Source organism: Suncus etruscus, chromosome 8, assembly GCF_024139225.1.
Source record: "Suncus etruscus isolate mSunEtr1 chromosome 8, mSunEtr1.pri.cur, whole genome shotgun sequence".
Classification (NCBI taxonomy): Eukaryota; Metazoa; Chordata; class Mammalia; order Eulipotyphla; family Soricidae; genus Suncus; species Suncus etruscus.
Window position 1 is genome coordinate 49,861,029 of NC_064855.1, and position 26,204 is coordinate 49,887,232.

Consider the following 26,204-nt stretch of genomic DNA (forward strand, 5'->3'; position numbering starts at 1 on the left):
CACTTCTTTCAAGTTCTTATTATCCACTCCAAAAATCCCTTTCTATAGTTGTCTGTCACACATTTTCAGAGTATAAGATGGGATTGCAAAGATAACACAAAGGACACCTAATTAGAGTTTAATTACAGATAATGGTTTTAAAAAATAAATATATCTTGCCCTGGTGCTACAATATTATATAAAAAAAAATACAAAAGAGCAAAAGCTGTGACTAATTTTGACTCTTCTCAGTGCCCGTAGTCCGGACGTCTCGTCGACGTGATTTCCGCACCCAAGGCCGGAAGTGACGCCCGGGGCTTTGGAACTCGCGGGAAAGAAGCCGCGTCTGTCTGGGTGTCAGGCGCGCGCGCGGGATTTTCAAGCTCCGGACCCCCTGGCCGCCCGGTGACATGAGCCTCTGGGTGGACAAGTATCGGCCCTGCTCCCTGGGACGGCTGGACTATCACAAGGAGCAGGCGGCCCAGCTGCGCAACCTGGTGCGCGGCCTTGCAGGGTGCGGGGGGAGGAGAAGGGAGGGAACCGGCCCAGAATTCGCGGCCCGGGGTAGCGGTGCTGGTGCCGTATAATTTTTTTCATTCATTCATTCATTCGTTCATTCATTCATTATTTTTTTCTTTTCTTTTTTCCTCCTTCCTTTCCTTACTTTCTTTTCTGTTTTCTTTCACTTTTTCTTCTTTTCTTCCTTTCCTTTTCTTTTTTCCCTTTCCTTTTTCTTTCTTTATTTTTCCCTTCCTTTTTCTTTTTTATTTCTTTTGTATATATAACTCATTTTATTTACTTATTTTTTAAATAATATCTTTATTGAAGCACCATGATTACAAACCTGTTTGTCGTTGGGTTTCAGTTCCAAAAAAAAAAAAAAAAAAGAAAAAAAGAAAAAAGGACACTTCCCCTTTACCAGTTTTTTTTGTTTGTTTGTTTGTTTGTTTTTGTTTTTGTTTTTGAGTCTAGAATAAGTCGGGAAGAGGGTGTGTGGAATTTTAAATGAAATAAGGGGAGTATTTTTGTTTTGTTTTGTTTTGTTTTGTTTTGTTTTGAGGAAGGCCGATTTGAAGGGAGCCAAGCAAACCCCCAAGTAGAAATCTGCGGGAAGCTTGAAAGGAACAGCAAGCTGCAAACGCCTCCTTCCCCAATGGCGGGCTGCCTGGTGCACCCCTGCAGCAGGCCCGTGTGGTCCGGTCACTGGCTCTTGCAAGCGACAACGGGCGTGGGGTGCAGTGCTAGAAAAGCCTTAGTGAGCTGGGAGGCCAAAGGAGGATTTGGAGCAGAAAAAATACCTCTGTCTCCTCCCAAGTTTTTGCACACACCAATTTAAATGATTGTGATATTTTGTCCTTCACGCAGATCAGGGAAGGGGATGGGTTTAATTTCTCGGGGCACTTCTAATGCTAAATTGGTGTGTCAGCATATCCTTGGTGTCTCAACAATAAGTAGGTATAAGGAATAAAATGATCATTTCAAATTTTTTTCGTAGTTAGTTGCACTTTAAAGCATCCAGTGTTTTGAGAGAAACTGCAGAATCTTGTGGAAGCCATTCACATACCTTTTCCACTGGATCCCCCCCCCCCTCCACTGGATGTTTTTAATGTTTGGTTTTGGGGTAACACCTGGCTGTGCTCAAGGCTTACTGTGCTCAGGTGGTGGAGATTGAAGAGTCACTGCTTGCAAGGCAGCAACGCTTCCCATCCCCTTAGGACCCTGTCTATTTCTTCCATGTACTGATTGGAAGTGTTTTTGTTAAGCATTCTGGTTCCATTAATTTTCAGAATTACTATTAAATTTACTTTTTAACCACTGAGAATTAATTAACGGGAAACATTCTATATCTGAATATCATCAGAAAAATTGAGAATGAATGGCTAGTTTTTTTTTAATTGTCTGTAATTACTGATATTCCATCTATACTAGTTTAGAATAACTTAAAATTGCATTCTCATACAATAATGAACTTTGTCTTTGATTTTTCTTAGGGTAATTTTATTTTCTGTGACTTTGTCTACAATTTGGAGTATTTTGACCTTAAGCTTGTCATATGAACTAAAGACATTTAAAATAGTCATCCATTTATTGCAGAATTTAAAAACTAATAAAGATGGATGTTTTAGGCATAATCTTTTTTTTTGGTTAAAATAAGTATAACACTTAATGTTATTCATTATTTGTATTAAGTGAATCATTCCTTTCCTGAGATTTTCTTATTCTTTGTTTTTGTAGCACATTTTTTAATATGTACATTAAAATTTAGCTTGTAAGGACATCTATTATACTTTTCATCTATAATGATTGTTAATAAAGCTTTTGAGGAGTCATGCAGCTGAGGCTAAATAAGGGTGGTTTTCAATGTCATTAGGGTTTTCTTGACATTGATTGTTAGAATTATTTTCTCATCTGATTATTTTCTCATTTGATTATTTTCTCATCTGATTGTTAGAATTATTTTCAAAACCAGAATATAGCACTGCCATGCCCATGTCCCTTCCCAGGCATTTAACTTCCATTGTGCAAAAACTGCCATCTAACTTTCTCTAATAAGCATTTTCTGAAGGCTGTTTTTTGCTAACATCCCTAGGAAGACTAGAATTTGACTAGAATTATTCTCTTGGCATTAACATTAGAAAATTTATGTACTTAACATAGTATAGGCAAGATAAAAGTACTATATGTTGTATATGTGTATATATGCATACATATATACATATGCATATATATACATTATATAGTCCTATATACAGGGTACATATACAGAGTCAGTATATATATATATATATATATATATATATATATATACTGTATCTTGATTCCTAGATTGCTAGGGAATTAATGTCTTGTATTACTCCATCTACTTTCCCTATAGGCTTAGTAAGGCATTCATGAAAGGAAGCATATCAAAGATTGACCTCCTCACTCCTTTGTAGGTTAACCAGTGTAATACTGGCTTTTCAAGAGAAGACCCAGCAAGATCAAGTCTCAGATGCCCAGAGTTGTGTTTAAGTTGATAATAAACTTTTATTGACTTTTCTTCCTTGTTTATGTCTCTGTCACCCTACAGTTTTTCTTTATTTTCCATATAAACAGTGTGCTCAGTTCTCAACAGAGACCCTTTGTAGAAACCTAACCAGTAAGACTCAGTCATCTTATGGATGCCATCCAGTCTTTTTTGGAGAAGGGTCTCAGGAGAGTCAAAGTTAGTTGTATTAGGGAATTCTTGCTTTCTAATATATAGTACTCTTATCTTGCCTATACTATTGTATTACATAAATTATCTAATGTTAATGCCAAGGGAATAATTGCCATTTGAGAGTTATTTAAATGCCTCTTCTAGTGCACATAAATGTTTATTTGAAATTTTATAGGTAGAGATGAAAATTATTTAATAAGTAATTTAATTATACCCATCAGGTATTTAATTAGGAAAGTGCTGTGTTCTTTTGTTTTTCAGGTGCAGTGTGGTGACTTTCCTCATCTGTTAGTGTATGGACCATCAGGAGCTGGAAAAAAGACTCGAATTATGTGTATTCTACGTGAACTTTATGGTGTTGGAGTAGAAAAACTGAGAATTGAACATCAATCCATCACAGTAAGCTTTTTACTTAGATTCTAGCAGGATGATAGTATAGCAGGGTTTTTTGATTTTTGAAGTTATATTGCATCTTGTATTCCTTGCTTTGCTGCTGTCTGCATGATATAAATATGACTCTCATAGATAATCCTGGTACACGCATTGAGAGCTATTGAATTATTACCAGACAAAATACATTCGAAAATATGAAAATATATGTTTGTGAAATGAAGGTGGCAGGTTCATTACAAGTTATCCAGTAAATCAGTGTCTAAGAGTGCTATGGAAAATGTTTCTAAAGTTCCTTGTTCTGAGACCTATAGAGGAAATGGGGGGGGGAATGGAATGATTTTTGAGGAAATTGTTATATATAGAATTAGGTTACTTATTGGGTAGTTGATTGGAAAGGGAGATATGAGATTCTGAATTTAAGGTGTTCCTATCATCTTTCCTGTTTCACTTTTACTTACGTTCTTTTCTTTTGGATATATTTAAGATTTAGCTGAAATATTAACTTGGACATATCCTATAACCCCATTAGAATTAAGTTTTCCTTCTGCAGTCCATAGTAAATACTTTATCGGGACATATATTTTGCCTTGACTGAGTATTTTTGTGTTTGTGTGTGTGTTTCTGTGTCTGTGTGCACACATACACAATAAATTTTAGACTATTGGTTAGCTTGTATTTAGAAACTGGGTTTAAAATGCTAGTGGAAATTCTTGCAAATTTTGTAGAAATTAATTTAACAAGAAAGGTGTGGTCTATATCAAAAGAAAACAAATTTCTACTTTTTTCTTTTTCTTTTTTAATTTTTTGTTTTGTTTTGTTTTGTTTTTGGACCTGACTCTTCAGGCCTTACTCCTGGCTCTGTTTAAGGATCATTTCTGAAGAAGATAAGGAGACTGTAGTGTCTGGGATCAAACCTGGGTAGTACAATCAGTATTGGTCTCTGTTGCATTGTGATTTGATACGGTGCTTGGTGTAATTCTGTTATTTGTGACTTTATGTTAGATTTGTGTCCTAAAATGTGGTCTATCCTAGAGAAGATTCCACGTGCACTTGAAAAGAATGTGTATTCAGGTTTTTGAGGATGAAAGATCCTATATAGATCGTATAGATCTGTATAGTCTAAGTTCTTCTAGTTTCTCATGTAGGTCTCTTAATGTCTTTGCTAGTGTTCTGCCTGGAGGTTCTGTCTAGTGATGATAATGACATGTTCAAATCTCTCACTACTATCACATTTCCACTCATATGTTTCTCAAGGTTTGTGAGCAAAAGCATTACATATTTTGTGGCTCTATGTTTGGTGCGAAAATGTTGGTCAGAGTTAGTACTTCCTGGTTTAATGTTCCCAAACCTGGGTAGTACAAGGCAAGCAGCTTACCTGCAGTATTGTATGGCTCTAAAAAAGTTAAATTTCTTTCTTTTTTTTATTTAAACAACTTTATTACATACATGATTGTGTTTGGGTTTCAGTCATGTAAACAACAACACCCATCACCAGTGCAACATTCCCATTATCAATGTCCCAAATCTCCCTCCTCCCCACCCAACCCCCACCTGTACTCTAGATAGGCTTTCTATTTCCCTCCTACAGTCTCATTATTAGGATAGCTCAAAATGTAGTTATTTCTCTAACTAACCTCATCCCTGTTTGTAGTGAGCTTCATGAGGTGAGCTGTTACTTCCAGCTCTTTTCTTTTCATGTCTGTAAGTTGTTATTGCAAGAATGTCTTTTATTTTTCTTAAAACCCATAGATGAGTGAGACCATTCTGTGTCTTTCTCTCTCTCTCTGACTTATTTCACTCAGCATAATAGATTCCATGTACATCCATATATAGAAAAATGTCATACTTCATCTCTCCTGACAGCTGCATAATATTCCATTGTGTATATGTACCACAGTTTCTTTAGCCATTCATCTGTTGAAGGGTATCTTGGCTGTTTCCAGAGTCTTGCTATGGTAAATAGTGCTGCAATGAATATAGGTGTAAGGAAGGGGTTTTTGTATTGTATTTTTGTGTTCCTAGGGTATATTCCTAGGAGTGGTATAGCTGGATCATATGGGAGCTCCATTTCCAGTTTTTGGAGGAATCTCCATATTGCTATCCATAAAGGTTGAACTAGACGGCATTCCCATCAGCAGTGGATAAGAGTTCCTTTCTCTCCACATCCCCACCAACACTGCTTGTTCTCATTCTTTGTGATGTGTGCCAATCTCTGGGGTGTGAGGTGGTACCTCATGGTTGTTTTGATTTGCATTCCCTGATAATTAGTGATGTGGAGCATTTTTTCATGTGTCTTTTGGCCATTTGTATTTCTTCTTTGTCAAAGTGTCTGTCCATTTCTTCTCCCCATTTTTTGAAGGGATTAGATGTTTTTTTCTTGTAAATTTCTGTCAGTGCCATGTTTAATTTGGAGATTAGCCCTTGTCTGATGGGTATTGGGTGAATAGTTTCTCCCACTCAGTGGGTGGCTCTTGTAAAGCACCAACTTCTGCTTTCCTTGATCTTTTGGATTATTTTTCGGGTTTCCACTTCATTGATTTCTGCTCTCAGCTTTGTTATTTCCTTCTGTATCCCTATTTTTGGGTCCTTTTGTTGAGTACTTTCTAATTCTATGAGCTGTGTCATTAACCTATTCAGGTATGCCCCTTCTTTCCTGATGTGTGCTTGCAAAGCTATAAATTTTCCTCTCAATACTGCTTTTGCTGTGTCCCATAGGTTCTGATAGTTTGTGTCTCCATTGTCATTTGTTTCTAGGAAGGTTTTGATTTCCTCTTTGATTTCATCTCGGACCCACTGGTTATTCAGTATTAGGCTGTTTAACTTCCAGGTATTAAAGTTTTTCTTTTGTGTCCCTTTGTAGTTCACATATAATTTCAGGGCCTTGTGGTCAGCAAAGGTAGCCTGCAAAATTTCTATTCTCTTGATATTATGGAGGTATGTTTTATGTGCTAGCAAGTAGTCTATCCTGGAGAATGTCCCATGTACATTAGAGAAGAATGTGTATCCAAGCTTCTGGGGGTGGAGTGTCCTGTATATATCTACTAGACTTCTTTCTTCCATTTCTCTTTTCAGGTCTAGTATATTGTTGTTGGGTTTCAGTCTGGTTGACCTGTCAAGTGTTGACAATGCCGTGTTGAGGTCTCCTACAATTATTGTGTTGTTATTGATATTATTTTTCAGATTTGTCAACAATTTTATTAAATATTTTGCTGGCTCCTCATTTGGTGCATATATGATTAGGAAAGTGATTTCTTCCTGCTGTATATATCCCTTGATTAATACAAAATGTCCATCTTTGTCCCTTACAACTTTCCTAAGTATAAAGTTTGCATCATCTGATATTAGTATGGCCACTGTAGCTTTTTTATGAGTGTTGTTTTCTTGAATGATTTTGCTCCAGCCTTTTATTTTGAGTCTATGTTTGTTCTGACTTATTCAGGTGCATTTCTTGTAGGCAGCAGAAAGTTGGATTGAGTTTTTTGATCCATTTAGCCACTCTGTGTCTCTTAACTGGTGCATTTAGTCCATTGACATTGAGAGAAAGAATTGTCCTGGAAGTTGGTACCATCTTTATATCTGAGTTTGATGTGTCTGTTGGTCAGTCTTGTCTTAAAGTAGGTGTTCAGTTTTTCTTTTAAGAATGGTTTTGAGTATGCAAAGTTTCTGAGCTGCTGTTTGTCTGTGAAACCATGTATTATTCCTTCAAACCTGAAAGTGAGTTTTGCTGGGTGCAGTATTCTAGGCAAAGCATTTATTTCATTGAGTTTTATCACTATGTCCCACCACTGCCTTCTGGCCTTGAGTGTTTCCAGTGATAGGTCTGCAGTAAATCTCAAGGATGCTCTCTTGAATGTAATTTCTCTTTTTGATCTTGCTGCTTTCAGAATTCTGTCTCTATATGTGGGTTTCGTCATTGTGACTAGGATGTGTCTTGGGTGTTTTTTCTGGGGTCTCTTTTAGTTGGTACTCTTCGGGCATGCAGGATTTGATCACATGTATTCATTAGCTCTGGTAGTTTCTCTTTAATGATGTTCTTGACCGTTGATTCTTCCTGGAGATTTTCTTCCTGGGTCTCTGGGACTCTAATGATTCTTGTTTCTGTTGAGCTTATCATAGACTTTTATTTTCATCTGTTTCCATTCTTTGAGTAACTTTTCCATTGTCTGATCCTTTGATTTAAGGCTTTTTTCCAATCTCTTCTGCTGTGTAAAGTTGTTATGCATCTCATCTTCCAGCGCACTAATTCTATCCTCAGCTGCTGTTAACCCGTGGGAAAGCTCAACCATGTTTTCCTTCAATTCATCTACTGAATTTTTCAGACCTGTTATTTGACCTGAAATTTCAGTTTGGAGTTTTCTGATTTCTATCTTCATAATCTCTTGATTCTTATTAGTGTTCTCTTCTATACTTTGTTTGCGTTCTTTGAACATCTTCTATATTGCAACTCTAAACTCCTTATCTGAGAGACTGACTAGTTGGTTGGTCATGTTCAAGTCATCAGAGTTGCCATCGTTATTCTCTATGTGTGGCGCTGGCCTGCGTTGTTTCCCTGTTGTCACACTTGTATCTGAGTTTTTCTACCTGTTGTGGTTGTATTCATTGGCTAAATGATGTGCATGGCCGGGAAGCAAAGCAGAGCGGCCATGCCCTCTTGCTCCACCCTTTCTGGGATTGTAAACTCACCTTGTAAACTGGGCTTCTAAACTCATATACAGGATGAAATCAGGCTGAAAATGGAGCACAGCACAGAAGACAGGCATATAGGGGTGCTGGCATCTGAGTTCCAGCAGAGTTCAGTGGTTTCCCCTTTCTGGGTGTGTAAGCTCAGCTCCAGGGAAGGCTCCAGGGAAGGCGAGCTGTCCGCAGATGAGCCACATACAGGATGAAATCAGGCCAATAATGGAGTACAACACAGAAGACAGGCAGATAGGGGTGCTGGCATCTGAGTTCCAGCAGAGTTCTGCGGCTTCCCTTTTCTGGGCTTGTAAACTCACCTCCAGGGAAGTCTCCAGGGAAGGCGAGTGGTCTGTAGATGAGCCACACACAGGATGAAATCAGGCTGAAAATGGAGCACATGACAGAAGACAGGTAGATAGGGGTGCTGTCATCTGAGTTCCCGCAGAATTCAGCTGCTTCCCCTTTCTGGGCTTGTAAACTCACCCTCCAGGGAAGGCTCCAGGGAAGGTGAGCCTTCTGCAGATGAGCCACACACAGGATGAAATCAGGCTGAAAATGGAGCACAGCACAGAAGACAGGCAGATAGGGGTGCTGGCATCTGAGTTCCAGCAGAGTTCAGCCTCCAGCACAGTTCTTAGTGTGATTTTTTCCTTCTTGTTTCAATGGCGTTCTTTCCTTAGAAAGAATGCACGGCCGCATAGCGAAGTGGAGTGGCTGTGCTCTGCTGGAGACTCTTTTCAGCCCACTCCCAAGAGGTTCAAGCGACAGGACAGGAGACAGACACACACAGGCAGCACTCACAGTTTCTCACGGTCGGGCCCCACTGGGCAGGCATAGTTTTTTAGATTTTCCCAGCCTGATGTCACAAACAGGGGACCTGACTTCTGCAAAGTACTGCTTATAGCCGGTTTTCACATTGTGGAGCAGTTCCTAGGTTGCCCGCCCTTGAATGAGCCTCTGGGAGAGTGAGTTTTCTGGAATCTGGAATCTGGAACCTCTTCGGCTCACTCCCAAGAGGTTCAAGTGACAGGACAGGATACAGATACACACAGGCAGCATCACAATTTCTCATGGTTGGGCCCCACTGGGCAGGCGTAGTTTCGTAAAGTTAAATTTCTTATAATTACAGAAAGACAATGCTGACTGAATGGAAAAATAAAATATACTCTCATATGAGAACCAGTAGTTAATAGTTCTTTCCAAGTCAGAATATAAGTTTTACTGAAATTCTAATTAAAATTCAATGTTTAATTTGACATGGTGATCTTAAAGCACATATGAAAAAATGTATTTATGAGACTAGCTAAAGTAATTGTGAAAAAGATTTGTTAAATGGAACATGTAAGACTGAATAGAAAATGAACAAAATCGAGTCGTTGTGGGAATGGAGTATTAGATCAGTGTAGATGATATATAAAATATAACTGGAAATCTCTTCCAGATCAGTGAGAAAAGGATGAATCAGTAAAATGTGCTGGCATATATATATATATATATATATATATATATATATATATATACATATATATATATATATATATATATATATATAGTTACCTAATCAGAAGAAAATGATTCTCTAACATAAAACACCATATGTGATACAATCTAAGTTAAACATATAGAAAAGATAATTGCCAAAAAATATTTTTTAAAAATTCTCTTTTCTCCCCAATAGACTCCCTCTAAAAAGAAAATTGAAATTAGCACTATTGCAAGCAATTACCATCTTGAAGTTAATCCCAGGTAAGTTTCTATAAATCAGCATTTTGAGAATAGTGATACTCAGATTATTTTTTAAAGAACACTTTTTTTTTTTTTTTTTTTTTTTGTGGTTTTTGGGTCACACCCGGCAGTGCTCAGGGGTTATTCCTGGCTCCAGGCTCAGAAATTGCTTCTGGCAGGCACGGGAGGACCATATATGGGACACCGGGATTCGAACCGATGACCTCCTGCATGAGAGGCAAACGCCTTACCTCCATGCTATCTCTCCGGCCCCCACACTTTTTTTTTTTTATAGTGGTACAACCTGAGGTGCTCAGAGGTTTCTTTTGGTTCTGCCTTAGGAATCAGTTTTAGCAAGCTCAGTATATCATATAGGATGCTGGAGAATTGAATCTGAGTCAGCTGTGTGCAGGCTAGCAACTTTTCCACTGTACTATCTCTGGTCCCAAGAATACTTAAAATAACAGTGAAACTATTCTCCAAATTCGGGAGTTAAAATTGTTTGGCTAGAACCATTTTTCCTCCTTGAGACCTCTGATAATAATTTAATATTTATATTATTTTTAATCCAATATGAATTAATATAATTAAAAAATAAGCAAAAATATTATTGACTAAATAACATAATTAACCCAATATTATTTTTGCTTTATGTAGCTTAGTGTTTTACACAAACTGCCTTGAATAACTAATACATTTTTGTTAAATTGTATTTACTCCTTCAGAACTGATAAGCAAAGTGTATTTCAAAATTTATGTCTTGGACAAGAGAATATGTACAAAGGTGAAAGCTCTTTTCTTGTATACACCAACTTGGTTAGAATTCTGAACACTGTGTGGTACTTGAACATGGTCACTCCTCAGCACTCCTGAGCCTGGAGCTGGGAGTAGGCCCTGAATATTGCTTTCCTGGGTGAGGGGCAACACCTCCCATTGCCCCCCAAAAAGTGTATGTCTGATTGAATGTTTCAGAGTGGGAAATATGCCTCTTCCTTTGTTTCTTTATCTTGGTTAGAGGGTATTTTAATAGAACAGCCAAAGTCTGTTTTTACCTGTTAATAAGATCAGGGTTTTATTGGGTAGAACTTTTAAAGCATATTAGACACCAGTTAAATCCTTAAGTAAATTGTATGTAAATGATTATATTGGGAGCAAAGCTGGCTAAGGATTCAGATAACTGGTACTTTCTTGAAACAGAATTGAATCCTGGCAAAAGCTACTTGATGGCAGTGTCACAGAGTCCTGACTCTGGGCAAAGGCTCCTAGATGGGCCCAAAGTGAGTTCTGTTTTGGATGGACTCTATATTTAATATTGGAGCAGGAAGAGCAGAGTTAGAAGTTGATGTTTAATATTTTGGTGGGCCTATGCAAACAATATTTGCCACTCTAACACCGTTTATACTGTGCCCTTTTGACTAACCCTTAAAAAAAAAACTCTTAAACTTTTGATGTTAACTTAAACTAATATGTATGTGCATGAAAATATAAAAAATACTATGCCTTCAATGTTAAGGAGTCACATAAATCTCATGGCTTTAGGTTGCTTTGTGTACTGCTAAGAAATGTTATAATGTACTACAATCTGGGGACTTGTGGACAAAGTAATTGTACATGGGTTCTGCCTTATTTTTCTTAATGTTCTTTGACTGTAAGTTCAATATCTAGGCATCAGCAAGGGGATTTCTTCTGAGAACTCTGTTTATGGGCTATTGTCCTTTCACTGTAACTTTACCTTGTCCTCTTTGCATCATTTTTCTCATAATTAAAAATAAAAAATTAAAAAAAAAGAAGTTGATGTTTATTTAGTAGCAGGCAATGTGCAAGAATATTTCATGGATTATTTAGTTCTCAGAGAAGCTTAATGGACAATCCTGATTATGCCAGAGACAATTAAAAGAAAAAGGTTGGTTGAAAGGATCTTTTGAAATAGAGAAAATGTTAATTTTATAGACAAAAGAAAATGTTTTAGATTTTTTTTTTTTGTTTTGGGGTCACACCCGGCAGCACTCAGGAGGTACTCCTGGCTGTACACTAAGAAATCGCTCCTGGCAGGTTTGGGGGGACCATATGGGATGCCAGGATTCGAACCACTGTCATTCTGCATGCAAGGTATGCCTTACCTCCATGCTATCTCTCCAGCCCCATGTTTTAGATTCTTTTTTTTTTTTTTTTTTTTTTTGGTTTTTGGGTCACACCCAGCAGCGCTCAGGTGTTACTACTGGCTCCACGCTCAGAAATCGCTCCTGGCAGGCTCGGGGGACCATATGGGATGCCGGGATTTGAACCAATGAAGGCAAACGCCTTACCTCATGCTATCTCTCCAGACCCATCATGTTTTAGATTCTTGACTAGAAAATTATTTAAAAAAATGCCCACGGTGTATTGATCTGAGAAATTAAACTGAGAAAGACTTGATAACTCTGGAAAAATAAACTAAAGCTATTGGCTTTATATTTTGTTTTTCCTTGTGAATTTATTTGTAGCAAGAATAGCCAATTACAGATTAATATGATTGCTTTTAAGATGTTTGAAACCAACAGTCTAAAGGACTTATTATGGCTTGTGAGATGCTTGACTTAAGTGCTCAAGCATTACGTTTACAGCTTGATTTTGTATGGTTATTTGCATATCCTAACCCTTTATTAAGACCCATAATCAACCTGTTGCCAGTGCTGGGAGCAGACTTGATCTAGGCTTTCAGAGCTTTGCTGTTTTCAAGATGAGAAGAATAGTAATTACATTTTTGTTTTAGAGTTATTTATATTTTGTGGGTAATTGCAGAGAATTAAGATGTTAGATGTAATTAGGTAATTAAATATAGTCCATACAAAAGTAGCTAAAGTATTTGTAAACTTGTTAGTATTGTTCTTTTAAAAATAACATCAAGTTTATAAGTTCATGCTTAGTGTTCTTTTGGTGGTGTTGATCAAGTTGCAATTGGGTAATGGGTTTTTTATTACCCAATTAGTCCTGTAATTGAATGCTGGTGATTGTTGGCCTAGTGCAAGGATGCTTGCATCCTACCAGTTGTACTATCGCTTTGGTCCTGAACTTCAATATTTTTTTGTATGCTAAGAATAGAAAAAATACTTTGTAAGTATTTACATGTATATTTATATTATTTTTAATACAGTGATGCTGGAAATAGTGATCGGGTAGTAATACAGGAGATGTTGAAAACAGTAGCACAGTCACAACAACTTGAAACAAATTCTCAAAGAGATTTTAAAGGTATGTGATAAAACATTTTCCTTGTATGAGGCTGATACTCAAATTGAAAGCAGTGTATGTAAGAAAAGAAGTCACATATAATTTATTAACTATAATTTCTATGAGAAAGGTATTGTTATCTTTTTTGATATAAAAGTGAATAAAAGCCTGATGGGGGCCAGCATCAGGTAATGTGTTTGCCTTGTATGTGACTGACCAAAATTTGATCCCTGGCATCTTATGTGGTCCCCTGTGTCCTGTGAAGAGTGATTCTGAGTTCAGAAAATTTAACAACCTTTAAAGTAGAACAAAGGCTGGAAAGATAGTACAGCAGGTAGGGTTGCATTTAGTTGATGCAAGTTTGATCCCTAACATGCAAATGGTCCTCAAGCCTGACAGAAATAGAGAGCAGTAGTAAGCCCTGAGCACTATTCTCACTGGCTCCAAACAACAAAAAAGTAGAACATTATATGTATAATACTCAACTCTTAGCAGATTTATAAATCAAGTTGTTTAAACAACAAATAAGAAATTGCATGCTTTCAAAACATGTCTTAGAACAGATTGTTGTCAAATATTTAAACCAAAAAAGATAAATGAAATATAATTTTACCATCCAGATACACTATATTTTTTCATATTCATATTTTAGATAATACATATACTTCATATTTCAAATTCAATATTTCAGTATTATTTCTGAGATGTACATCTTTTTTTTTATTTTATTTTTTTTTATTTTGGTTTTTGGGCCACACCCAGTAACGCTCAGGGGTTACTCCTGGCTATGCACTCAGAAGTTGCTCCTGGCTTGGGGGACCATATGGGACACCGGGGGATCGAACCGCAGTCCGTCCAAGGCTAGCGCAGGCAAGGCAGGCACCTTACCTTTAGCGCCACCGCCCGGCCCCTGAGATGTACATCTTAATATTAGAGAAAAATCTTATGATGATTTTAAACATTTTTAAATGTCTTAAATTTTAAACATTTTTAAAATTTTAAACATTAAACATTTAAATGCTTTTAAAATTCTAAAAGTATCTATACTAAAGCATGTATTTTGAGGTATCCTTTTCTATATATTTTTCAACATTATGGCTATTTTTCTTTTTTATCATCAGTTTGAAAGAAAATAGTTTCTTTTATTTTTCTTTAGTACGATCCTTTCTTGGTGATGTTGCTGTTTTGTGAGTTCCCTGTGGATATTCCAACTTGTTTTTGTTTTATTCCCCAGTCTTCAATAGAAATTTATATGCTCATATTAAATGGAGTCTTATATTTTTCTAACTGTTGATTATGTGTATGGCTATTGATAATATTTATTGTCATAATTTGGTCCTATTTAGTCTTACAGAGGTTTTTTAGTGCTTTTTTGTTTTATTTTTTTATTTTTATTTTTTTATTTTTTTTGGTTTTTGGGCCACACCGGGCGGTGCTCAGGGGTTACTCCTGGCTGGCTGCTCAGAAATAGCTCCTGGCAGGCACGGGGGACCATATGGGGACACCGGGATTCGAACCAACCACCTTTGGTCCTGGATAGGCTGCTTGCAAGGCAAACGCCACTGTGCTATCTCTCCGGGCCCTTGTTTTATTTTTTTAAAAGTAAGTACCATATTATCTATGCACGTATTTTTGCCATATCTATGCATGTATTTTTTCTCATTAAATATTGAGATAAAAAGTATTTAAATTTCTCTTGTCTAATATGTTTGCACCTCCAATACAGCAATATAGTTTTTAGTCTTGGTATACCAGATAGCTTTAGATAGCAGTATTAGGAAAGATAATAGATATCTTTTTGTTGTTGTTGTTTGGGTCCACATCTGGTTGTGCTCTCTCAGTGCTTATTCCTGGTTCTGTGTCCCAGGATCACTCCTGTCAGCTAACCAGGGATTACTCTGGGTACAAGGCAATTGCCATACCCACTGTACTATCTCTCCAGCCCCAGTAGATTGTTTTCATGACACTAGAAGATTACGGTTTCCATGTTGTTAGTGGGGAAACTTTGACTCAGTTTATTCTATCATGGTAAGAAAGAACTCAGCAATTTTTATTTTAGGGGCATCTCTAACAGATACATATGTTAACATTGTCCCCCATTTTCCTACTCCCCAATCCCCTGCCTGTCTTTGAGAGAGGCATTGTATTTCTCTATCATTGTCATGGTAGCTGTTAGTGTAGTTTTTTTCTCTAACTTGCAATTACCACTTTTTGTGATAAGCTTCTTATCATGGGCTGGTCCTTCCAGCTCTCATATCTATTGTCTCTGTGTATTATACTGTCTTTTATTTTTCTTAAATACCACATATGAGGGAGGCTATTGTCTATCTCTCTCCCCCTGACTTATTTCACTCAACCTAATACTCTCCAAATCCATCCATGTATAAGCAAATTTTATGACTATATTTTTAACAGCTCATAATATGCCATTGTATATATGTACCACAGTTTCTTTAATCACTCATCTGTTGTCTGGCATCTGGGTTGTTTCTATAGTCTGGCAATTGTAAATAGTGCTGCAATGAACACAGGAGTGCAGAGGGCATTATTGTATTGTGTTTTTGTGGTCTTAGGGTATATTCTAGGAGTGGTATTTCTGTATTATATGGGAGCTCAATTTCCATTTTCTAAATCTCCATATTGTTTTCCAAAAAGGCTGGACTAAATGACATTCTCACCAGTAGTGAATGAGTTCTTTCTCCCCACATGCATGCCAGTGGTTGTTTCTGTTCTTTGTGATGTGTGCCACTCACTGGTGTGAGATGATATCTCACTGTTGTTTTGATTTGCATCTCCTTGATGGATGATTAGTGATGTGGAGCATTTTCATGTGCCTCATGGCCATCTGTATTTCTTCAGTAAGGAAATGTCTGTTTTTCCCATTTTATGATGGGGTTAGATGTTTTTATCTTGTTAAGTTCTGTCAATGCCTTGTATATCTTAGATATTAGCCCTTTATCTGATGGATGTTGTGTGAATAGTTCTCCCAAAATTCAGTGGGTGACCTTTTTACTCTAGTCACTATTTCCTTTGAAGTACAGAAGCTTCTCAGTTTAATGTAAATCCCATTTGTTTATTTCTTTTTCCACTTGTTTGGACAGTGGTGTTTGCTCCTTGAAGATGTCTTTAGTTTTAATGTCATGGACTGTTTTGCCTACTTTTTCTTCTATATACCTTATGGTGTCAAGTCTGATATCAAGGTCTTTAATCTCTTTAGATTTGACCTTTGTGCACGGTGCTAATAGAGTTCCAAGCTTGCTTTCTTGCATATGACAGACCAATTGCCCCAATAACACTTACTGAAGAGGCTTTCCTTGATCCATTTTGCGTTTTTTGCTTTTTTGTCAAAGATTAATTGATTGTATGTCTGGGGAACAATCTCTGAATATTCAAGTCTATTCTATTGCTCTGAGGATCTGTCTTTATTCCAGTTTTTTATTTTTTTTATTTCATGCTGTTTTAATGACTGTTGCTTTATAATACAATTTAAAGTTGGGAAAAGTGATGCCTCCCATCTTCTTTTAACCTCAGAATTGCTTTAGCTATTCTTGGGTGCTTCTATTCTTGGGTGCTTATTGTTCCAGATGAATTTTAGGAGTGTTTGATCCACTTCTTTGAAGAATGGCATGGGCATCCTTAGAGGGATTGCATTGAATCTGTACAATGGATTGTATAGATTTGCAGAGTATTGCTCATCACTTTTCTAAAAGTACATTTGACCCTTTAAACTTTTGGTTTCCTTTCTCACAGATTTTCTTGTAAACAGTCAACATAATCTGAGGTATCAATAACTAACATACCGTATTTTCTGGTGTATAAGACGACTTTTGAAACAAAAAAAAGTCAACCGAAAATTGGGGGTTGTCTTGTATGCCGAGTATATCCCGAAAAATGTTTCAATATGCCACTAAACGAAAATTGTCTGAATATTGCCACAAAACTAATTTTCCAACTCGCTCCTGCACCAGTCACTGCAAGGCTGCTGGGACCGCCTTTCTAACTCAGCCAATCCAAGCAGGCTTTTTATGCATGCAAATTAGACAATGTTCTGGACCCAAATGTACACTGTCAAAAGCCTGCTCAGATTGGCCAGAGTCAGAGAGGAAGTCTATTACAGTATAACCTTTGAACCTTTGCTTGTTGTGATTGGCTCACTGTGGTACATACAGTTGCAGCACAGGAACGTTCTGTCTGATACAGCGAATATAGGCCTAAACCTATGTCTTAACTGCAAAATTAGGGGGTCGTCTTATACGCTGGCAAATACGGTACTACAAATGTATTTTTTCTTATATTTTTTTCTAGCCTTAATTGTGAGACTATAGGACATATTTTTTTTTTTTTTTGGTTTTTGGGCCACACCCGGTGATGCTCAGGAGTTACTCCTGGTTATGCGCTCAGAAGTCGCTCCTGGCTTGGGGGACCATATGGGACGCAGGGGGATCGAACCGCAGTCCATCCTAGGCTAGCGCCACCGCCCAGCCAGACATATTTTGTAACATACAGAATATGTTTTTTATTAGCTGTTTTTGTTACAGTGAGGCTTTCGGTGAGGCTAGTAAGTTAATAGGCTTAGGGCAGTTAAAAGTTAAATGTGGGTTTTTAACTGAGGAAATTGGGAGGTGTCAAATACTAAGATTTAAATTGTTCCATAACTTAAATGCTCTCCTGAGAGAAAGTATTTTGAGGAAATGCAGCCTACTACATTCTTGGTGTTTTTTACTGCATCAAAGTATAATAAAGTCAGTACTGCATTGCATGTTTCAAAATAACCTTTTTATTTTAGTTGGTTATTTTCTATGTTAATACGATTATAGAATATTTCAGATAAGTCATTCTGATTAAAACTACACACTTTATGTCTTTTTTTGTTTGTTTGTTTGTTTGTTTGTTTTTTGTTATTTGGGCCACACCCGGCGATGTTCAGGTGTTACTCCTGGCTGTCTGCTCAGAAATAGCTCCTGGCAGGGACGGGGGACCATATGGGACACCGGCACTTTATGTCTTAACTGATGGGAAGCGTAGTATTGGTCAAGCTTGGAATTCATTCTGAGTAATGAGGAAGAGGAGTTACTAGACAGACAGTTCATTTAAGGTTTGTTTTATTTTTCTCGAATTTTAGTGGTCTTATTGACAGAGGTTGATAAACTCACCAAAGATGCTCAGCATGCCTTGCGCAGAACCATGGAAAAGTATATGTCCACCTGCAGACTGATCTTATGCTGCAATTCCACATCAAAAGTGATCCCACCTATTCGGAGCAGGTGCTTGGCAGTTCGTGTGCCTGCTCCCAGCATTGAAGATGTGAGTTGTATTGAACTTGTCAGGCAAGAATCAGGTCAGGTTCTGTGGGTATATATATTTATATATATATATATATATATATATATATATATATATATATATATATATATATATATATATATATATATATATTTGTATATATATACATTATACATATACATATGTATATATATATGTAGAATGTGTTACTGCTTATGCACTTATAGCATATATATTACCTGATACAGTACATAGAAAGCATTCTCCTTGAATTGCCTTTTACTCTTAAGTAGGAAGGTGTTAATGAATTTTACTGTGCTAAATAAGGGCTAGCTCTTTAGTGTATTTTACCTCAACCTGATTTAACTAAATTTGGAAGAGACTTGAATCGGAAGGCAGTGTGTTTTGCAATGATATGATTTGTAGGTAGGGGACCAGAAAGAGTTAGTCTGATTTTATATATTTCTTTTCTTTATCACTCTTAAGGCTGTTACTAAGAATACTTAATTTCTCATAATAGAGTATCTTTTCTATCGTTAATAGATTTGGGATTATTAGATGCAGACTACAAGGTATAATCTGGCATTGTGTAGTTGCAAAGAAAAATTTTTGATGAAATGCAGCTGAAAGGGTTTATTTAGCATACTGGGCTACAGATTAAATTCCTCTGTGGACATTATTCAAATTTTCAGGCATGTATTTAATACCTTGTAGTCATGGAAAATTCAGCTTGTTAACTACTCATAACCCTGTCAGCTGTGTCCTATTTGCTCCCCGTGTTCAGGCTCCCTGTGTTTTCTAGTCTTTGCTGCCCTGAGGAGGATGGATTATTTGGAGCTTGACCTAGGTTTTCTACCAATTGCTGAGCCAGTAATTGAGAGTTGGATTTCTTGCTGTGTAGCATGTGGGTGAGAGCAGGAGAATGACAGAAAAATATCAAGAGAAATTGTTCCAGTGTGCTGTTGGACTTATTGCCTACTTTTTTTTTTTGTAGATTTGTCATGTGTTATCTGCTGTGTGCAAGAAGGAAGGTCTGACTCTTTCTCCACAGCTAGCTCAAAGAATTGCAGAGAAGTCCTGCAGAAATCTCAGAAAAGCCCTACTTATGTGTGAAGCCTGCAGAGTACAGCAGTGAGTAAAAGATGAAGTTACCACAGGAAATACCTTGGGACATAAACATACCTTCATTTAATTTATTGTGCTCTTTGTTTTCACTTAGATATCCTTTTACTTTAGATCAAGAAATCCCTGAAACAGATTGGGAAGTATATCTGAGGGAGACTGCCAATGCTATTGTCAGTCAGCAGACTCCACAAAGGTAATAAAAGATTGCAATAAATGTTTAATCATCAAATTGATGGAGATATTTTGGAGCTTCTGATGGGCTGTTTCATACCAATGCCAAATAATTTAGAATTTTAATTAAATTTGAAATGACTTTTTTTTTTTTTTTGGTTTTTGGGCCACACCTGGCGATGCTCAGGGGTTACTCCTGGCTGTCTGCTCAGAAATAGCTCCTGGCAGGCACGGGGGACCATATGGGACACCGGGATTCAAACCAACCACCTTTGGTCCTGGATCGGCTGCTTGCAAGGCAAACGCCGCTGTGCTATCTCTCCGGGCCCTGAAATGACTTTTAATGATAAACATTTAGTTTTATAAAGTTACTCATTTAAAATAGTTGGTATATCAAGACTTTTATTAAGCTGTTGACATGTAAATATGGAATTTAGACTTGGAAAATCTTTAAAACTTGGAAGTTTAGTTTTTCTTTTAGGATATTTATATTTAAAAGTGTATATAAACTTATAATGATTATAAGAATAATGTTGTAACTGTTTTATCATTTTAGAAAGACATCAGGCCTGAGAATGGGATTGTTTTCTTAATGTCCATTTCTTCTCTATCATTATTGGTGTACAAAGGCATTAATTTTTGCATTTTAATTTGGTAGCCTGCCACTTTGCTTTAAGAATCTATTGTTTCTAGAAGCTTTTTGGTAGTTTTTAGGGTTTTTTTTTAAATATAGTATTATGTCGTCAGCAAACAGTGAGAGCTTGACTTCTTCCTTTCCTATCTGGATGCCCTTGATATCTTTTTCTTGCCTAATCGCTATGGCAAGAACTTTCAGCACTATGTTGAAGATTAGTGGAGAGAGAGGGCAGCCTTGTCTTGTAACAGATTTTAGAGGAAAGGCTTTTAGTTTATTTCCATTGATAATAATATTTGACAGTGGCTTGTGGTAGATGGCCTTGACTATATTGAGAAAAGTTCCTTCCATTCCCATTTTGATGAGAGTTTTTTTTTTTTAAGAATGGGTGTTGGACCTTATCGATTGCTTTCTCTGCATCTATTGATATGATCATATGGTTTTTATTTTTCTTTTTGTTGATATGGTGCATTCTGTTGACTGATTTACGGATGTTAAACCATCCTTGCATTCCTGGGATGAAACCTACTTGGTCATAGTGTATGATCTTCTTGATGATGCATTGGATCCTATTTGCCAGGATTTTTTGAGGATCTTTGTATCTGTGTTCATCAGGGATATTGGTGTGTAGTTTTTGTATCAACTCAGTCTGGTTTTGGTATCAAGGCGATGGTAGCTTTGTATAAACGATTTGGGTGTGTTCCTGTTTCTTCAATTTCATGAAAGAGCCTGAAAAGCATTGGTAGTAGTTCCTCTTGAAAGGTTTGGAAAAATTCATTATTGAATTCACCTAGGCCTGGGCTTTGGTTTTTGGAAGACTTCTGATTACTATTTTAATTTTCTCAGTAGTGGTGGGTCTGTTTAGATATGCTAGATCATCCTGGTTTAACCATGGAAAATTATAAGAGTCCAAGAATATATTCATTTTTTTCCAGGTTCTCATGTTTCATGTTATGGAGTTTATTTTGAATCTCTGCAATATCTGTAGTAATTTCATTTTCATTTCTAGTCTGGTTTATTAAGTTTCTCTCCTTTTCTTTGTGAGTTTTGTTAGTGGTGTATCAATCTTTGTTTATTTTTTCAAATAAACAATTTTTGCTTTTCTTGAGCGTTCAGATAATTTTGTGATTTTCACTTCATTGATTTCTATAAGCTTTATTATTTCCTACTGCCTATTTTTGGTTTCTTTTCTTGATCATTTTCTAATTTTATTAGCTGTGTCATTAGGCCATTTCTGTGGGCCTTTTTCTTCCTGTTGTGTGCTTGCAAAGCTATAAATTCTCATGTTAGTACCATTTTTGCTGTGCCCTATATATTCTGAAAATTTGTGTCTTTATTGGCATTTGTTTCCAGAATCTTTTTATTTCCTCTTTGATTTCATCTCTGGCCCGACTGCTTGTTCAGCAGTAGGCTGTTTAATTTCCAGGTGTTAAAGTTTTTTTCTGTGTCCCTTTGTAGTTCACATCTAATTTCAGTGCCTTGTGATCTAAGAAGTAGTCTGTAAAATTTCTTATCCTCTTGACTTTATGGAGATATGTTTTATGTGCCAGCATTATTCCATGTTCATTGGAGAAGAATGTGTTTCCAGTTTTGGGGGAATAGAGTGCCCTATATAAATATCTACTAGTCCACTTTCTTCATTTTCTCTTTTCAGAGCTTGTATATTCTTGTTGGATTTCAGCCTGGTTGATCTATCAAGGGGTAATAGGACAGTGTTGAGGCCTCCCACTATTATTGTGTTGCTGTTGATGTCTTCTTTCAGAAACATCAATTTTGTCAACAATATTGCCAACAATTTGTCAACAATTGTATTAGATATTTAATGGTCTCTCATTGACTGCATATGTGCTTAGGAGTGTGATTTTTTTCCTGTTGTACATATTCTTTGATTAGTATGAAATGTCCATCTTTGTCCCTTATAACTTTCTGTGCCTAAAGTTTGTGTCATCTAAGATTGATAAGGCTTCTTCAGCTTGTTTAAGGGAGCTGTTTGCTTTGATGATTTTCCTCCATCCTTTGATTTTGAGTCTATGTTTATTCTGACTATTCAGATGTGTTTCTTGTAGGCAGCCAAATGTTGGATTCAAGTTTTTGATCCATTTTGCTACTCTGTGTCTCTTAATAGGTACATATAGTCCATTGATGTTGAGAGAGATTACTGTCATCTTTGTGCAAAAGTTTGATGTTTCTCTTGGTCTGTCTTGTCTTAAAGCAGACCTTTAAATTATTCTTTTAAGGCTGGTTTTGAGTCTTTAAAGTTTCTGAGGTGTTGTTTATTCATGAAGCTCTTATAGTTTCTTCAAACATGAGAATGAGTCTGACTGTGTGCAGTATTCTAGACAAAGCATTCATTTCATTGAGTTTTGCCATTATATCCCATCACTGCCTTCTGACCTTGAGGGTTTCTTATGACAGATCTGCTGTAAATATTAAGGATGCTCCTTAAAATGTAATTTCCCTTTTTGATATTGCTGCTTTCAAGTATTCTGTGCCTATCTGTGGGATTCGTCATTGTATCTAGGATGTGTCTTGAGGTGCTTTTATTCAGGTCTCTTTTAGCTGGTAATTTTTGGGCATGCAGGTTTAGTTGCATACAGTCTTTAGCTCTGGGAGTTTTTCTGCAATAATGTCCTTGACTGCTGATTCTTTCCTGGGTTTCCTGGATTCCATTGATTCTTATGTTGTTTTTGTTGAGTTTATCATTGACTTCTGATTTCAGCTGTTCACATTCTTTGAATATTTTTTCCGTTGTCTGAACATTTAAGGCTCTTTTCCAATCTCTTCTGTTGTATGGAGTTATTACACATCTCATCTTCCAGCTCACTGATTCTATCCACAGCTGCTGTTACCCTGTTGGAGAGGCTTTCATTGAGGTTTTCTTTTCTTCTATTAGTTTTTCAGTCCTGTTTTTTCAGTTTGGAGTTTTTCAATTCTATCTTCATATCCTCTTGATTTGTATTTGTCATCTGTTCAGCTCGATATATGCTTTATTTGAGTTCTGTTAGCATTTTCTATATTTCTTCTCTAAACTTATCTGAGAGGCTGACTAGGTGGTTGGCACTTTTCGGTTCATAAGAGCTGCCATCTTCATTCTTTATTCCTGGTGTTGGCTTGCTTTGTTTCCCTATTGTATGCTTGTAGTGTGATTATTTTCTACATGTTATGGTGGGGTCCATTGGCTCGTAGATGTGCATATTTGCTAACCCATTTAGCTGTGCTCTTCTGAAGTATAAACTCATGATATGAATTAAACATGCCACAAAAGGCTGTGAGCACAGTTAGAGCACTAACTTCACAGACAACTACCATAACCATGATAGAAGCTAGAATGCCTGTCCCAGAGACTGGCAGAGGGTGGGGGTGGGAGAAGCAAATGGGGGACATTGGTGTTGGGAAATTTGCACTGGTGATGGCTAGAGTGTATTCTATGACAAACCCAACTACAAAATTGTAACCAGGGTGCTTAAATAAATTATTAAAAAACATAATAAATTGAGCTTGTTATGATGGTAGGCTGGATTGGGTAGTGGTTGTGGTATGGGCTATACTCTGGGAAACTTGGTGAAGGCAAATTGACACTGGTGGTGGGATTGCTCCTGAAACATGTATGTCTGAAACCTAACTATGAAGAACTTTCTAAATCAATGGTTTCAGTAAAAAATACTTCTAAAAAGGCAAACTATGCAGTAGGTGTATCAAATATTACCTTTCCTTTTAATTGTAAAAATTTTTTTTGTAGACTCCTTGAAGTTCGTGGAAGACTTTATGAACTTCTAACTCACTGTATTCCTCCTGAAGTAATAATGAAGGTAACCTGATTTTAACTGTTTACAATAATAAAATTTGGCCTTTTGGGATTATAATTACATTTCTTTTGCAGTCATCATCACCTCTTTCTAGCTAATTAGTTTAATTTTTTTTTTGACTAGCACTATTTAAAAGAGTGTAGAACACAACTGGTTGGAACCTGTTTTAGAGAAGTTAGATTTTAGTGGAGTGAATTGGGAAATAAGCATATCTAAACATACAACAAAGAAAGTTACTGGATAGAATGATAATATTGGGCTATAAACCTGCTGATCATTGATGACTTCTGAGGGAGATGTGCTTAAACTGAAATTTAGAAAATTATTTCAGACAGCAGTTGTAGTATATCTGGATAAAAATTTATAGTTTTCTATATTTAAATATTCCATTTGTTTTAAAAGTTTTTATTTCTAGATAATTAATTTTTGAGGAATAATTGAGAATGAGTTTTTTCCTGATTTTTCTTTTGAATGTAGGGTTGCTGAGAGTTGAGTGTTTTTTAGCCTGCTGCATTACTAGATATGCTTATTGTTCCTGTGAGTATTTATGGTAGTTTTTAGTTTTATTAGTACATGCTATCTTCAAGTAGTGATACTTTGTCTTCTTTTTTTAAAAAAATGTTGTTGTTGTTGTTTTGTCTTATTTTTCAATCTACATGCCCTTATTATCTCTTTTTTGCCTTACTGCTATGGCTAGTACTTCCAATAATACATAGAAAACAGTGGTGAGAGTGGGCGACCTTATCTTTTTACTAATCTTCAAAGATATGCTTTTAGTTTTTCACCATTGAGTGTGTTAGTGATGTGGTCATAGTAAATGTCTTTAACTATATTGAGAACAGTTCGTTTTATCCCTACTTTGATTTTTATGATAAATGGATGTTATTGTTGAATGCTTTGTCTAATCACATAGTTTTAATTTTCTTTTGTATTGATAGAATATATTATGTTGATTGACGTGAGTTTATTACTTACATCCCTGGGATGCTTCCCACTTGGACAATGGTGTATGATCTTTTTGATGTACTGTTGGATTTGATTTGCTAATATTTTGATGGATATTCCTGTTTATAAAGATATCCGTAGTTTTCCTTTTTAGTGTTTTCTTCATGACTGGTATAAGGTAATATGGCCTAATAAAAATTGTGAGGGTTCCTTCCTGTTTCTTCAACTTTTAGGAAGAGCCAAAAACTAATTGGGAGTAGATCTTTAATGATTTGGAAAAACTAAATATTAAACATCTCTGGGCCCAGGCTTTTATTTTGAGGAGTCTTGATTACCATTTCAGTTTCTATGATATTGGTTTGTCAGGTGCTTTATTTTTTTCTTGGTTCAGTCTTGAATAGTTTTGAGTCCAAAAATAAATCTGCATCTGCCAGGTTCTCTAATCTTGTGGCATAGAAGGATTTTCAGTTATCTGTAGTATCTCGTTATATCTCCCCTTCCATTTTTCAGTCAGTTTATGAGTATCTTCTCTTTTTAAAAAATCTTTGTTTCACTAATTTTTTTTTTTTTTTATTTTGGGCCACACCCGGTGATGCTCAGCGGTTGCTTTTGGCTTGGGGGCTATATGGGACTTTGTCCTGGGTCAGCTGCGTGGAAGGCAAATGCCCTACCACCATCACTCCTACCCCTGTTATTTTCAAAGAACTTTCTGGTTTCTGATATTTTTGAAAAAAGGAAAAAAAACTTTAGTTTTTATTTTATTTATTTTTGCTCTAAATTTTATTATTTTCTTTCTTTATTTCCTTTTCTTTGGATTTTGTTGGGTGGATGTTAATGGTATTCAGGGCTAACTACTGACAATACACGGGGACCTGTCTTAGTGGTATGCAGGGTGCCATATGGGGTAATGGTGATCAAACTTGAATTGGGTCTGTTTGCATACTTTTATTTGCTTTAGAAATTCTCTTTGCTGGTGTTTTTCAAGATACCTAAGCTGTGCTGTTAAGTTAAATATTTTTTTAATAAATACTTGCATTGCTATGAGTTTTCTTAACAT

The 26,204-nt window shown here is 36.4% G+C and overlaps 1 protein-coding gene across 1 annotated transcript in view; it reads left to right on the plus strand.

Moving 5' to 3' along the window:
• The first annotated feature begins 325 nt into the window (after nucleotides 1–325).
• Nucleotides 326–26,204, plus strand: part of RFC3 (replication factor C subunit 3) — a 30,327-nt gene continuing 4,448 nt past the window's right edge. Inside the window, exons 1-8 of the mRNA XM_049778814.1 lie at nucleotides 326–476; nucleotides 3,440–3,577; nucleotides 9,927–9,994; nucleotides 13,107–13,204; nucleotides 18,306–18,487; nucleotides 19,461–19,597; nucleotides 19,686–19,784; nucleotides 24,136–24,205. Of these exons, the coding sequence (XP_049634771.1) occupies nucleotides 390–476; nucleotides 3,440–3,577; nucleotides 9,927–9,994; nucleotides 13,107–13,204; nucleotides 18,306–18,487; nucleotides 19,461–19,597; nucleotides 19,686–19,784; nucleotides 24,136–24,205 (879 nt within the window). The 5' untranslated portion in view covers nucleotides 326–389. The remainder of the gene's footprint in view (nucleotides 477–3,439; nucleotides 3,578–9,926; nucleotides 9,995–13,106; nucleotides 13,205–18,305; nucleotides 18,488–19,460; nucleotides 19,598–19,685; nucleotides 19,785–24,135; nucleotides 24,206–26,204) is intronic.